Source organism: Oncorhynchus clarkii, chromosome 29 (assembly GCF_045791955.1).
Source record: "Oncorhynchus clarkii lewisi isolate Uvic-CL-2024 chromosome 29, UVic_Ocla_1.0, whole genome shotgun sequence".
NCBI classification, from domain to species: domain Eukaryota; kingdom Metazoa; phylum Chordata; class Actinopteri; order Salmoniformes; family Salmonidae; genus Oncorhynchus; species Oncorhynchus clarkii.
Window position 1 is genome coordinate 27,520,103 of NC_092175.1, and position 14,033 is coordinate 27,534,135.

A 14,033-nucleotide genomic window follows, 5' to 3' on the forward strand; every position below is an offset into this window, starting at 1 on the left:
TGAGTTTTAATGACTCCAACCTAAGTGTATGTAAAGACGTGTATACATACATTATGGGATGTATAGACATTATGGACAGTATGTTTATAGAATATATAGTATATCTGAAGAGTACATGGATAGATTAGTATATCTACTGCATGAATTGATGTCAATGGTGAATGGAGTGATGGGTGATACATCGAGTTGTGTGTTATCTTTGTGGGTAAGGTGTAGATATGTCTGTAGGCCCAGCAGTATACCAGTATCGCTGTAAGAGAATAGGCCCCAGTACATCATCCACAGACACCAATAGCCTTGATCAGCAGTTGTTGAATGAGCAATCAACTGGTGCCAGTGACCAGACACAGAGAAATATACAATACCTGGGTGCTGGTCAGAATATGCCAAAAAACACAAAGACACTATACACCACACCACTACACACCATACTACATATTACACACACACACACACACACACACACACACACACACACACACACACACACACACACACACACACACACACACACACACACACACACACACACACACACACACACACACACACACACACACACACACATATATATTGACTCGTTTGAATTAAACATTTGACCTGATCATTCTCTTTTATTTATGACCTTTTTCTGTTGGCCATGAACTTTCTCAAACAGGTATTACTGTGCATCACTCAGGGCAAATTATGCATACCTCCATATAAAAGCCTAAATGTAAGAAAATAAATGTGCCAAATGATTTTCTATTTTATGAAATATCACGCAAAGCTCTGTCAGAACTCATAGAAACTCTGCAAAGATGTCAAGAGACAAACATTTATTATACTTCTGGCATGAAACATAATGTGATATCATATATTCTGAAATGGTGAAAAAAAGGATGTGAATAAAGACTACATCCCGAGGTCCAGGAAATTTTACCAGCCGAACAAGCCTTATTGGAATTTTTGTATTTGTATTTATTATGGATCAAAAAATTATGGAACAAAATGGTTGTCATAAATCCAGAGTCTGTATCGACCGTATCTTCTCGGCCTGCACAATAGTCAGAAATAGATTACAGGAAAATAAGCCTACTTTTGCATGTTGCATTGATTTCCAGAAAATAAGTATATTTTAGCCTATAAATTGATAAAGACAGGGGTTCATGGGAAATTTTATCACGCAATCTAGTCTCTCTACAAAGCACCAAATGCCTGTGTGCGTGTTAAAAATATTGTACAGATTGGTTTCCCACGCCCCTGGGTGTAAAACAAGGAGACACCTTATCACCCACTCCGTTTTCTATGTCTATTAATGATTTGGCAAAATAAAATACACAGTTAAATATTGGAATAAGATATGATGATGAAATGTTAAGTATACTCTTTTATGCTGATATTATTTTGATGGCAGAAACTGAACAAGACCTGCAGAAAATGTTCTTATTTGCAGTCAATTGGTGTGAATAGAAAGAAACACAGATCATGTATTTTAGTAAACCTGGTAGTAGGAGAAGTGTTTTTCAGTTTTCAAGTGGGCCTTCGTGAATCAGCAAACAAAATAAATGACGGGTGCTTAGCAACAATGAGAATAGCTTACCAACAAGGCTAATTCTGAGGAAGACTAAACGTAAAAACGTCAGTCATCTGTTCGCATCCTGTACAATTGATTAAAGTGAGAAAAAATAAATTACTCTGCCTTTTTTTCTCGAGTTCACCAACTCCTTTTTACTTCGAATTAGTCGTTTTGGAAGTTTTTCTTGGTCAGCCATTCTCATGTTTTTCAGTTTTGTTTTGGTAAAGAAAATCTTGAGTTTACTGGCAATTATAAATATTTGGGTCTTTATTTTTTATGAACATTTGACCTTTCTGTACAGTACATCTGCCCTGGACGACGCAGTAAACATAGCTCTTATTGACAAAGCTTTTGTCCGGTTGAAATATTATTGATTATAGGAAAAACAAAAACACTCAAATATATTGGCTATGCCACGTATTCCAAATTGTATCAGACATGCGAGTGTCCTGTTTTGGACTATTCAAATCAAATCAAATCAAATTTTATTTGTCACATACACATGGTTAGCAGATGTTAATGCGAGTGTAGCGAAATGCTTGTGCTTCTAGTTCCGACAATGCAGTAATAACAAGTAATCTAACTAACAATTCCAAAACTACTGTCTTGTACACAGTGTAAGGGGATAAAGAATATGTACATAAGGATATATGAATGAGTGATGGTACAGAGCAGCATAGGCAAGATACAGTAGATGGTATCGAGTACAGTATGTACAAATGAGATGAGTATGTAAACAAAGTGGCATAGTTTAAAGTGGCTAGTGATACATGTATTACATAAGGATACAGTCGATGATATAGAGTACAGTATATACGTATGCATATGAGATGAATAATGTAGGGTAAGTAACATTATATAAGGTAGCATTGTTTAAAGTGGCTAGTGATATATTTACATCATTTCCCATCAATTCCCATTATTAAAGTGGCTGGAGTTGAGTCAGTGTCAGTGTGTTGGCAGCAGCCACTCAGTGTTAGTGGTGGCTGTTTAACAGTCTGATGGCCTTGAGATAGAAGCTGTTTTTCAGTCTCTCGGTCCCAGCTTTGATGCACCTGTACTGACCTCGCCTTCTGGATGATAGCAGGGTGAACAGGCAGTGGCTCGGGTGGTTGATGTCCTTGATGATCTTTATGGCCTTCCTGTGACATCGGGTGGTGTAGGTGTCCTGGAGGGCAGGTAGTTTGCCCCCGGTGATGCGTTGTGCAGACCTCACTACCCTCTGGAGAGCCTTACGGTTGAGGGCGGTGCAGTTGCCATACCAGGCGGTGATACAGCCCGCCAGGATGCTCTCGATTGTGCATCTGTAGAAGTTTGTGAGTGCTTTTGGTGACAAGCCGAATTTCTTCAGCCTCCTGAGGTTGAAGAGGCGCTGCTGCGCCTTCTTCACGATGCTGTCTGTGTGAGTGGACCAATTCAGTTTGTCTGTGATGTGTATGCCGAGGAACTTCAAACTTGCTACCCTCTCCACTACTGTTCCATCGATGTGGATAGGGGGGTGTTCCCTCTGCTGTTTCCTGAAGTCCACAATCATCTCCTTAGTTTTGTTGACGTTGAGTGTGAGGTTATTTTCCTGACACCACACTCCGAGGGCCCGCACCTCCTCCCTGTAGGCCGTCTCGTCGTTGTTGGTAATCAAGCCTACCACTGTTGTGTCGTCCGCAAACTTGATGATGGAGTTGGAGGCGTGCGTGGCCACGCAGTCGTGGGTGAACAGGGAGTACAGGAGAGGGCTCAGAACGCACCCTTGTGGGGCCCCAGTGTTGAGGATCAGCGGGGACGAGATGTTGTTGCCTACCCTCACCACCTGGGGGCGGCCCGTCAGGAAGTCCAGTACCCAGTTGCACAGGGCGGGGTCGAGACCAAGGGTCTCGAGCTTGATGACGAGCTTGGAGGGTACTATGGTGTTGAATGCCGAGCTGTAGTCGATGAACAGCATTCTCACATAGGTATTCCTCTTGTCCAGATGGGTTAGGGCAGTGTGCAGTGTGGTTGAGATTGCATCGTCTGTGGACCTATTTGGGCGGTAAGCAAATTGGAGTGGGTCTAGGGTGTCAGGTAGGGTGGAGGTGATATGGTCCTTGACTAGTCTCTCAAAGCACTTCATGATGACGGATGTGAGTGCTACGGGGCGGTAGTCGTTTAGCTCAGTTACCTTAGCTTTCTTGGGAACAGGAACAATGGTGGCCCTCTTGAAGCATGTGGGAACAGCAGACTGGTATAGGGATTGATTGAATATGTCCGTAAACACACCGGCCAGCTGGTCTGCGCATGCTCTGAGGGCGCGGCTGGGGATGCCGTCTGGGCCTGCAGCCTTGCGAGGGTTAACACGTTTAAATGTCTTACTCACCTCGGCTGCAGTGAAGGAGAGACCGCATGTTTTCGTTGCAGGCCGTGTCAGTGGCACTGTATTGTCCTCAAAGCGGGCAAAAAAGTTATTTAGTCTGCCTGGGAGCAAGACATCCTGGTCCGTGACTGGGCTGGATTTCTTCCTGTAGTCCGTGATTGACTGTAGACCCTGCCACATGCCTCTTGTGTCTGAGCCGTTGAATTGAGATTCTACTTTGTCTCTGTACTGGCGCTTAGCTTGTTTGATAGCCTTGCGGAGGGAATAGCTGCACTGTTTGTATTCGGTCATGTTACCAGACACCTTGCCCTGATTAAAAGCAGTGGTTCGCGCTTTCAGTTTCACACGAATGCTGCCATCAATCCACGGTTTCTGGTTAGGGAATGTTTTAATCGTTGCTATGGAAACGACATCTTCAACGCACGTTCTAATGAACTCGCACACCGAATCAGCGTATTCGTCAATGTTGTTATCTGACGCAATACGAAACATCTCCCAGTCCACGTGATGGAAGCAGTCTTGGAGTGTGGAGTCAGCTTGGTCGGACCAGCGTTGGACAGACCTTAGCGTGGGAGCCTCTTGTTTTAGTTTCTGTCTGTAGGCAGGGATCAACAAAATGGAGTCGTGGTCAGCTTTTCCGAAAGGGGGGCGGGGCAGGGCCTTATATGCGTCGCGGAAGTTAGAGTAACAATGATCCAAGGTCTTTCCACCCCTGGTTGCGCAATCGATATGCTGATAAAATTTAGGGAGTCTTGTTTTCAGATTAGCCTTGTTAAAATCCCCAGCTACAATGAATGCAGCCTCCGGATAAATCGTTTCCAGTTTGCAGAGAGTTAAATAAAGTTTGTTCAGAGCCATCGATGTGTCTGCTTGGGGGGGGGGGGATATATACGGCTGTGATTATAATCGAAGAGAATTCTCTTGGTAGATAATGCGGTCTACATTTGATTGTGAGGAATTCTAAATCAGGTGAACAGAAGGATTTGAGTTCCTGTATGTTTCTTTCATCACACCATGTCACGTTGGCCATGAGGCATACGCCCCCGCCCCTCTTCTTACCAGAAAGATGTTTTTTTCTGTCAGCGCGATGCGTGGAGAAACCCGTTGGCTGCACCGCTTCGGATAGAGTCTCTCCAGTGAGCCATGTTTCAGTGAAGTAAAGGACGTTACAATCTCTGATGTCCCTCTGGAATGCTACCCTTGCTCGGATTTCATCAACCTTGTTGTCAAGAGACTGGACATTGGCAATAAGAATGCTAGGGAGTGGTGCACGGTGTGCCCGTCTCCGGAGTCTGACCAGAAGACCGCCTCGTTTCCCTCTCTTTCGGAGTCGTTTTTTTGGGTCGCTGCATAGGATCCACTCCGTTGTCCTGTTTGTAAGGCAGAACACAGGATCTGCGTCGCGAAAAACATATTCTTGGTCGTACTGATGGTGAGTTGACGCTGATCTTATATTCAGTAGTTCTTCTCGACTGTATGTAATGAAACTTAAGATGACCTGGGGTACTAACGTAAGAAATAACACGTAAAAAAAACAAAAAACTGCATAGTTTCCTAGGAACGCGAAGCGAGGCGGCCATCTCTGTCGGCGCCAGAAGAAGCAATTCAACAGGAGTGTGGGGTGCTACGAGGTCTCTCAAAAACCTAACAGACATAACAGAGCAGTACGTTATTTTTTTAGGCATCCAAAAGTTTGCACCTATATTGGCAATAACTGAAGACATTGGCTGGGAACCCTATGAGATGAGATGGAAGGCATGTATGGTGAGACTTTGGAATAGACTGATAGATATGCCAACTGTCAGAACAGCCAGCAATGTTTTTGAACGTGATCTCTCCATTGGGGGAGCCTGAGAACTGAAATGTCTGATCTTTTCCAACAGTCTGACTGTGAACATTTATATGAAAACCAAATGAAGGGAGACATAGATGCTATTAAAAAACAACTGATGATGCCATATTAAAATAAATGGGTGGAAGATATTAATCATAAACCCAAATTGAGAACCTTTTGTTTGATTAAGGGTGAATTCGTGTTTGAGGGATATGTTATGTATAACCTACCAAAAAGCAAGAGATCGCTATGTGCACAGGTAAGTAAGATCAGGGATATTGCTCCTGCTTATTGAAACAGGTCAGTATAATGGTTAAATGGAAGAGGAAATACTATGTAACTAACTAATGTGACTTCAAGGAGATAGAGAATTAAATTAATTTAATCCTCTATTGCCCTTTCTACCACGATATACGCTTCTCCTTTTTACAGAAAGCCAACCAGATATGCCCTGGTATTATGTGGCTGAGCCATGAGGAGAAATTTAAAAGTTTTTTGTCCATTGTGTATTTCTGTTTGCTGAATTTTTTATAAAGCCTGGAATAAAAGAAAAAGGGTGACCTATAATGACATTTAATTAAATCCAGACATAAAGCAAAGTGCACGAATGTATATAAATTGAGTCTAGGCCTATACAGTATGTCTCATGCTTTAATCTTCTCTTTGTACCAGAGCGGGTTTAAAAGGATGGGCCCCTTTTTTCAATTTTCGCCTAAAATGATAGGCAAAAATTAGATACCCAAATCTAACTGCATGTAGCTCAGGCCCTGAAGCAAGGATATGAATATTATTGAAAGGAAACACTTTGAAGTTTGTGGAAATGTGAAAGGAATGTAGGAGAATGTAACACATTAGATCTGGTAAAAGATAATACAAAGAAAAAAAAATGTTTTTTTGTATTTGTTTTGTACCATACTGTTTGAAATGCAAGAGAAAGGCCATAATGTATTAATCCAGCCCAGGTGCAATTTAGATTTTGACCACTAGATGGCAGCTGTGTATGTGCAACGTTTTCGACTGATCCAATGAACCATTGCATTTCTGTTCAAAATGTTGTATCAAGACTTCCCAAATATGCCTATTTTTTTTATTAACTTCACTAGGGTAGGGGGCAGCATTCGGAATTTTGGATGAAAAGCATGCCCAAATTAAACTGCCTGCTACTCAGGCCCAGAAGATAGGATATGCATATATTGGATAGAAATCACTCTAAAGTTTCCAAAACTGTTCAAATAATGTCTGTGAGTATAACAGAACTGATATGGCAGGCAAAAACCCGAGGAATATCCAACCAGGAAGTACTATTATTTTGAAAGGCTGTTTATCCATTGAAAGACTATCCACCATACAAAGACTTAGGACCCAGTTCATGAGCTCTGTGGCTTCCTCTACATGTATCCAGTCTTTAGGCATTGTTTCAGGATTTTACTTAGCACTTTCAATCAGTGGCCAGTGGAAATTGCCATTCATCAGACATGCGCCTGATCGGGAACGCGCCTTTCTTGTTTCTGCTTTCCTATTGACGAAACTTTTGTCCGGTTGAAATATTATTGATTATTTATAACAAAAACAACTGGGGGATTGATTTTAAAAATTGTTTGGCATGTTTCTACTAACTTTTATTGTACTTTTTTACTTTTCATCTGGACTTAGTCCACACGCCTAAATCATTCGGATTACTGGACAAAACGTGCAAACAAAAAGGAGGTTTTTGGTCATAAAGAGGGACATTATTGAACAAAACAAACATTTATTGTCTAACATGGAGACCTGGGAGTGCCACCAGATGAAGATCATCAAAGGTAAGTGATTAATTTTAATGCTATTTCTGACTTTTGTGACACTCTCCTTGGCTGGAAAATGGCTGTATGGGTTTCTGTGGCTAGGTGCTGACCTAACATAATCGCAAAGTGTGCTTTCTCCGTAAAGCCTTTTTGAAATCTGACACAGCGGTTGCATTAAGGAGAAGTTCATCTTTATTCATATGTTTAACACTTGTATTGTTTATCAATGTTTATGATGAGTATTTCTGTAATTTAACCAGTTGAGTCTATGGGGGCGCTATTTCATTATTGGATAAAAAACGTTCCCGTTTTAAGCGCAATATTTTGTCACGAAAAGATGCTCGACTATGCATATTATTGACAGTTTTGGAAAGAAAACACTCTGAAGTTTCAGAATCTGCAAAGATATTGTCTGTGAGTGCCCCAGAACTCATTCTACAGGCGAAACCAAGATGAAACGTCAAACAGGAAATGAGCAGAATTTCTGAAGTCTCCTTATATGGCTGTGAATGCGACAGGAATAAGCTTAGACCTTCTGCCGTTCCCCCAAGATGTCGGCAGCATTGTGACGTATTTGTAGGCATATCATTGGAAGCTTGACCATAAGAGACTACATTTTCCAAGTGTCCGCCTGGTGTCCTGCGTCGAAATTGGTGCGCAACGCCAGGTGCAAGTATTTTTCCATTTGATAGAGAGGAGAAACCAGGCTTCCACGAACTATATATCATTGAAGAGATATGTGAAAAACACCTTGAGGATTGATTCTAAACAACGTTTGCCATGTTTTCAGTCGATATTATGGAGTTAATTTGGAAAAAAGTTGTTTTTGGTAGCCAAATGTGATGTACAAAACGAAGCTATTTCTAATACACAAAGAATCTTTTTGGAAAAACTGAGCATTTGCTGTCTAACTGAGAGTCTCCTCATTGAAAACATCCGAAGTTCTTCAAATGTAAATTATTTTATTTGAAGGCTTTTCTTGTTTTTTGTTGAAATGTTGCCTGCTGGATGCTAACGCTAATGCTAACGCTAAATGCTACGCTAGCTAGCTACTATTACACAAATGATTGTTTTCCTATGGTTGAGAAGCATATTTTGAAAATCTGAGATGACAGTGTTGTTTACAAAAGGCTAAGCTTGAGAGATGGCATATTTATTTCATTTCATTTGCGATTTTCATGAATAGTTAACGTTGCGTTATGGTAATGAGCTTGAGTCTGTATTCACGATCCCGGATCCGGGATGGCTAAGTGCTAGAGGTTAATGTGGCTCTCTGCACTTTCACCGGATGTGTGGTTTCACAGTAAAGCCTTTTTGAAATCGGACATTGTGGTTGGATTTATTTATTTAGAAGTTTATCTTTAAAATGGTGTATAATACTTGTATGTTTAAAGAATTTTAATTATGGGATTTCTGTTGTTTTGAATTTGGCGACCTACAATTTCACTGGCTTTTGTCGTGGTGGGACGCTAGCGTCTTGTACCAGAGAGGTTAATAACTTTTCATGTTCAAAACTGTGCCCTCTCGTCAAACAATAGCATGGTATTCTTTCACTGTAGTAACTACTGTAAACTGGTCAGTGCAGTTAAATTACCAGAAAATAAGCTTTCTGCCAACATCAGACATGTCCATGTCCTGGGAAATTTTACTTACATCCTCATGCTAATCGCATTAGCCTACATTAGCTCAACTGTCCCCCAGGGGACCCACCAATCCTGAAGAAGATTTAATCCTTTTAAGGGATCGGTTGCCAATTGGCAATTTGACATGAAAATAAAATGTAATTCATTAATTTATTCATTAATTTATTCACTCATTCATTATTTCATTCACAACACACCACACACCAACCATCCTACACACACACCAACCATGCTACACACTACACACCAACCATGCTACACACTACACACCAACCATGCTACACACCACACATCAACCATGCTACACACACACACATACACACATACACACGCGCGCACATACGCACACACACTACTCACACTTACAGAAGGAGCTGCTTTCGTCCCTTGTGCCGTCCATGGTGCCATCCGGATGCATCTGCAGGTAGTATCCGTGCTGACTGTACAGCCTGGTCACGATGCCTTTCAACTGGGGCTCTGCAATGAAAACAGTTAACACACAGCTTTATTAGACGGGGCCCATGGACAGAGACATACAGGGCCCATAGACAGAGACCTACAGGGCCCGTGGACAGAGACAGGCAGGGCCCATGGACAGGGACAGATAGGACCCGTGGACAGAGACATACGGGGCCCGTAGACAGAGACAGACAGGGCCCGTGGACAGGGACAGATAGGACCCGTGGACAGAGACATACGGGGCCCGTAGACAGAGACAGACAGGGCCCGTGGACAGGGACAGATAGGACCCGTGGACAGAGACAAACATGGCACGTAGACAGAGACATACAGGGCCTGTAGATAGAGACAGACAGGGCACGTGGACAAGGACAGATAGGGCCCGTGGACAGAGACAGATAGGGCCCATGGGCAGAGACAGACAGGGCCCGTGGAAAGGGTCAGATAGGGCCGGTGGACAGGGACAGATAGGGCCCGTGGGCAGAGACAGACAGGGCCCGAGGACAGGGACAGACAGGGCCCGTGGGCAGAGACAGACAGGGCCTGTGGAAAGGGTCAGATAGGGCCCGTGGACATGGACAAACAGGGTCCATCGATAGGGACAGATAAGGCCTGTGGACATGGACGGATAGGGCCTGTGGACAGGGACAGATAGGGCCCATGGACAGAGACAGACAGGGCCCGTGAACAGAGACAGACAGGGCCCATGGACAGAGACAGACAGGGTCCATGGACAGAGACAGACAGGGTCCGTGGACAGAGACAGATAGGGACCATGGACAGAGACAGACAGGGCCCGTGAACAGAGACAGACAGGGCCCATGGACAGAGACAGACATGGCCCATGGACAGAGACAGACAGGGTCCGTGGACAGAGACAGACAGGGTCCGTGGACAGAGACAGACAGAGCCCATGGACAGAGACAGACAGTGCCTGTGAACAGAGACAGACAGGGCCCATGGACAGAGACAGACAGGGTCCGTGGACAGAGACAGACAGGGTCCGTGGACAGAGACAGATAGGGACCATGGACAGAGACAGATAGGGCCCGTGAACAGAGACAGACAGGGCCCATGGACAGAGACAGATAGGGCCCGTGAACAGAGACAGACAGGGCCCATGGACAGAGACAGACAGGGTCCGTGGACAGAGACAGACAGAGTCCGTGGACAGAGACAGACAGAGCCCATGGACAGAGACAGACAGTGCCTGTGAACAGAGACAGACAGGGCCCATGGACAGAGACAGACAGGGCCCGTGGACAGAGACAGACAGGTTCCGTGGACAGAGACAGACAGGGCGGATGGACAGAGACAGATAGAATAGTAGTGTAATAGATATTTAGTGGCGAGAGGAACTTGAAATTGCATAGAAAGGGTTAATAGCAGCGTGTCAGTAAGGAAGGCAGAAAAAATATTTTGATAGTCTGAGTTTATAACACACACAACCAAATATGGCTTTTAAAAAGGGTATATAAATGATTAAATTGTCAATGCAATAAAGCACACACAGATTATAAAGGGAAAGACAGGCAAATCATGGACACACCTCTCTTCCGGGACAAGGTAAACACCTTGCCCTCTTCAAGGAAAACAACACCGATGTGGGCCCCTGCCGCTCCCCTTTCCTTAACACAATTGTGTCCTCCAAGCTCATCACTAAGCTCAGGGCCCTGTGTCTGCGCAACTGGGTCCTAGACTTCCTGATGGACCAATCCATTTGGTGAAGGTAGGCAACAACACCTCCGCCACACTGATCCTCAACACGGGGACCCCACAGTAGCCACGCACATCTCCAAATCAATCACCAAGTTTGCTGACGACACAACAGTAGTAGGCCCAGTGGTGGGCAGTCAGGGCCAGCAAGGCCTTCTCTGCTGGCCTAAACATCATCAGAATACAATTTTTTTTGAAATATATTTTCCCACAAATATGTATTAAATTATTCCCCAGAGTAAGAGTTATACTCTTCATTTCATAGCTTTCCTGCACTGATTAGCTTTCCTGCACTGCTTCCAGCCCCAGGTTGAGATTCGGAGGGCTGGTCTTTATGTTAGATCTTTTATCCAATCATATTCAGCCATCATGTGTTGCCAGGGGTCTAAAATCTGCCCTCAGGCCTTCAGAATCAACAGTGCGGGCGCTTGTAGCTTAAAGTGAATGGAAATGAAAATTTAGTGTCAGCCAATCAGCTTTAGAGTTGGCTATTGTACGCCTGCTGGCTGGCTCCAGTGTTACACAGGAGCCAGCTAGCAGGCGTAGTGCGTGCACGTCTTTTGATTGGATTACCAATATTGAGAGGCAGGTCCTATGGGCAGGTCTATGCAGAACCTCAGAACTAGGAAACGGAATTTGATAAACAAATTAATTTGCGTACTACTAAGCTGTTTTTTCAACCCACAATGGCGGAAGGAGGAGAAGTTATCGATTTGGTTGAGGATATAATTATAACGCCATTCTCAACACAAACTTCTCAAGAAAAGTTAGACATTGTAAGGAGAGGTCGCCCGACGCCGATGCTACAAAGCCTGTCACAGGCGGGAAAGGGGTCCGTACGGCACTTTCAAAGTTCCAACTACGAGCGCTATCAATGGCTCACAGGCTCCGAGAAGCACTGCAAACCCTACTGCTGGGAATGCCTATTATTTGCAAGTGATCGATTTGGTGTTTGGAGCCACCCTGGCTTTGCAAACTTGAGTTGTCTAACCAAGGCAGCAACGAGACACCAAAGTACGGCTGGGCACTTACAAGCTTTTGAAAACTTTTGGGGACACCCGAGTGGATCTACAGCTCAACGAACAAGCGCGCAGGGCAATGGAGCTGCAGAATGAAAAGGTGAAGAAAAGTAGGGAAATATTGAAAAGACTCATTGATTGTGTCATGGCATCATAATTATGGTAATAAGAGGTGGATTAATTCGAGTGGGACTGTGTAGGACCTCACTGAAGGCCCAGGCCCCAGGCCCACGGCACGCCACTGAGTAGGCCTGATTACCAACAACGACGAGGCCGCCTACAGGGAAGAGGTGAAAGTCCTGGCGGAGTGGTTCCTCAACAAAATTAAGGAGCTGATTGTGGACTAGAGGAGACAGCAGAGAGAGCAGGGTAAAAATCTTCAAGATCTATGGCATGCACATCAATGAGGTCCCTTCACACCTACAGCATGGTGAAACGGTGGAACAGGGCCTCCTCAACCTCAGGAGGCTGAAGACATTTGGCTTGGCCTGTTACGATCAACTAGGAGCGGTGGGTGGAATCAGGCGCAGAGAGCAGAGTTCTGTCGTTTGTCAAATTTATTCACCAGCGCAACAAAACAGTCACACCAACACACAAGTTAATCTGCCCAAAACATGCCATGCAGACATATCATTATTATGATGTAGAATAACAATTGACATGCAGTTGATGTCAGCAGCATTCGAGAGAGAGAGAGAAGAGAGATCCTCTGCCTCTGATAGTTCTGGGATACTGCCAGGCTTGAGAAAAACATAAATAGTGTGTTATAAGTAATGTAATGATTAACAAGGCTATTGAATCACCAAGATACATAATTTATTATAAATAATTTATACATAACTTACCTCCTCTCAGTCAGCAACAGTCTTCTAATGGCTTCATGAAATATAGGCTAGTCCCCTCAATTGACTCCACACTGAAATACTGAAATAAAATAAATAATTTGCTATTTGCCAACATCAGGCTGGGTCTGTAGCTCTACTTGACATATCCCATAATAGAAAATAATGTTTATTTGAAAGGGTTACTGTAACCTGCCTATCTTGTAAATGGACTAAATAAAGTAGCCTGGCGTTTTATGTTTAGCTAGCTAAGCAAAGTGCTCAAATTCTAATAACGTTATACTCTAATAGCCTATATTTTATCATACATCTTTGGCTTCATGTATTTGAATTAAATGATACTCTTATCTTACCTTAATATGTTGAAAAATAACATACTTATATGCTAGTTGCAAGTTAGTTCAGCCACTGTCCTCTTGTGTTGTCATGCTGGAGTGGATTGGCAGTTGTTTTTTGAATCGGAATGGCAGTTACATTTTTAATTGACTAAAAAGCTCTATATAGAACCCCCTTTTTTATCTAAGGGTGTACTTTAATTAAACATAGTATTTCCTCATGCTTCTAGCTAGCATGTATCATACATTTTTATCAGCCAATCATCAGTCATTTGTGTAAGTGCCGTGCTAGTTGAATGTCCTCCCATGTAAGCATCCGGAAAGTCTGTTGCTAATATGTTTACAGTAAAATAGCATTGTATCTGGTCAAACACCATTTTTTCCAAACATTTACTAATGGTCGTTTTGCTATATTGTGAATAAAGAGTTACCTGTCTAACAGAACACCAGAACCTCTCCAACATAATTCAGGTAGAATCAGTAATTACTCAGGGCA

At 43.3% G+C, this 14,033-nt stretch overlaps 1 protein-coding gene across 1 annotated transcript in view; it reads right to left on the reverse strand.

Annotated features, from left to right (window-relative positions):
• Positions 1-14,033, reverse strand: part of LOC139387977 (fibroblast growth factor 11-like) — a 68,170-nt gene that overhangs the window by 28,381 nt on the left and 25,756 nt on the right. The window contains exon 2 of the mRNA XM_071134428.1: positions 9,533-9,643. Within this exon, the coding sequence (XP_070990529.1) occupies positions 9,533-9,643 (111 nt within the window). The remainder of the gene's footprint in view (positions 1-9,532; positions 9,644-14,033) is intronic.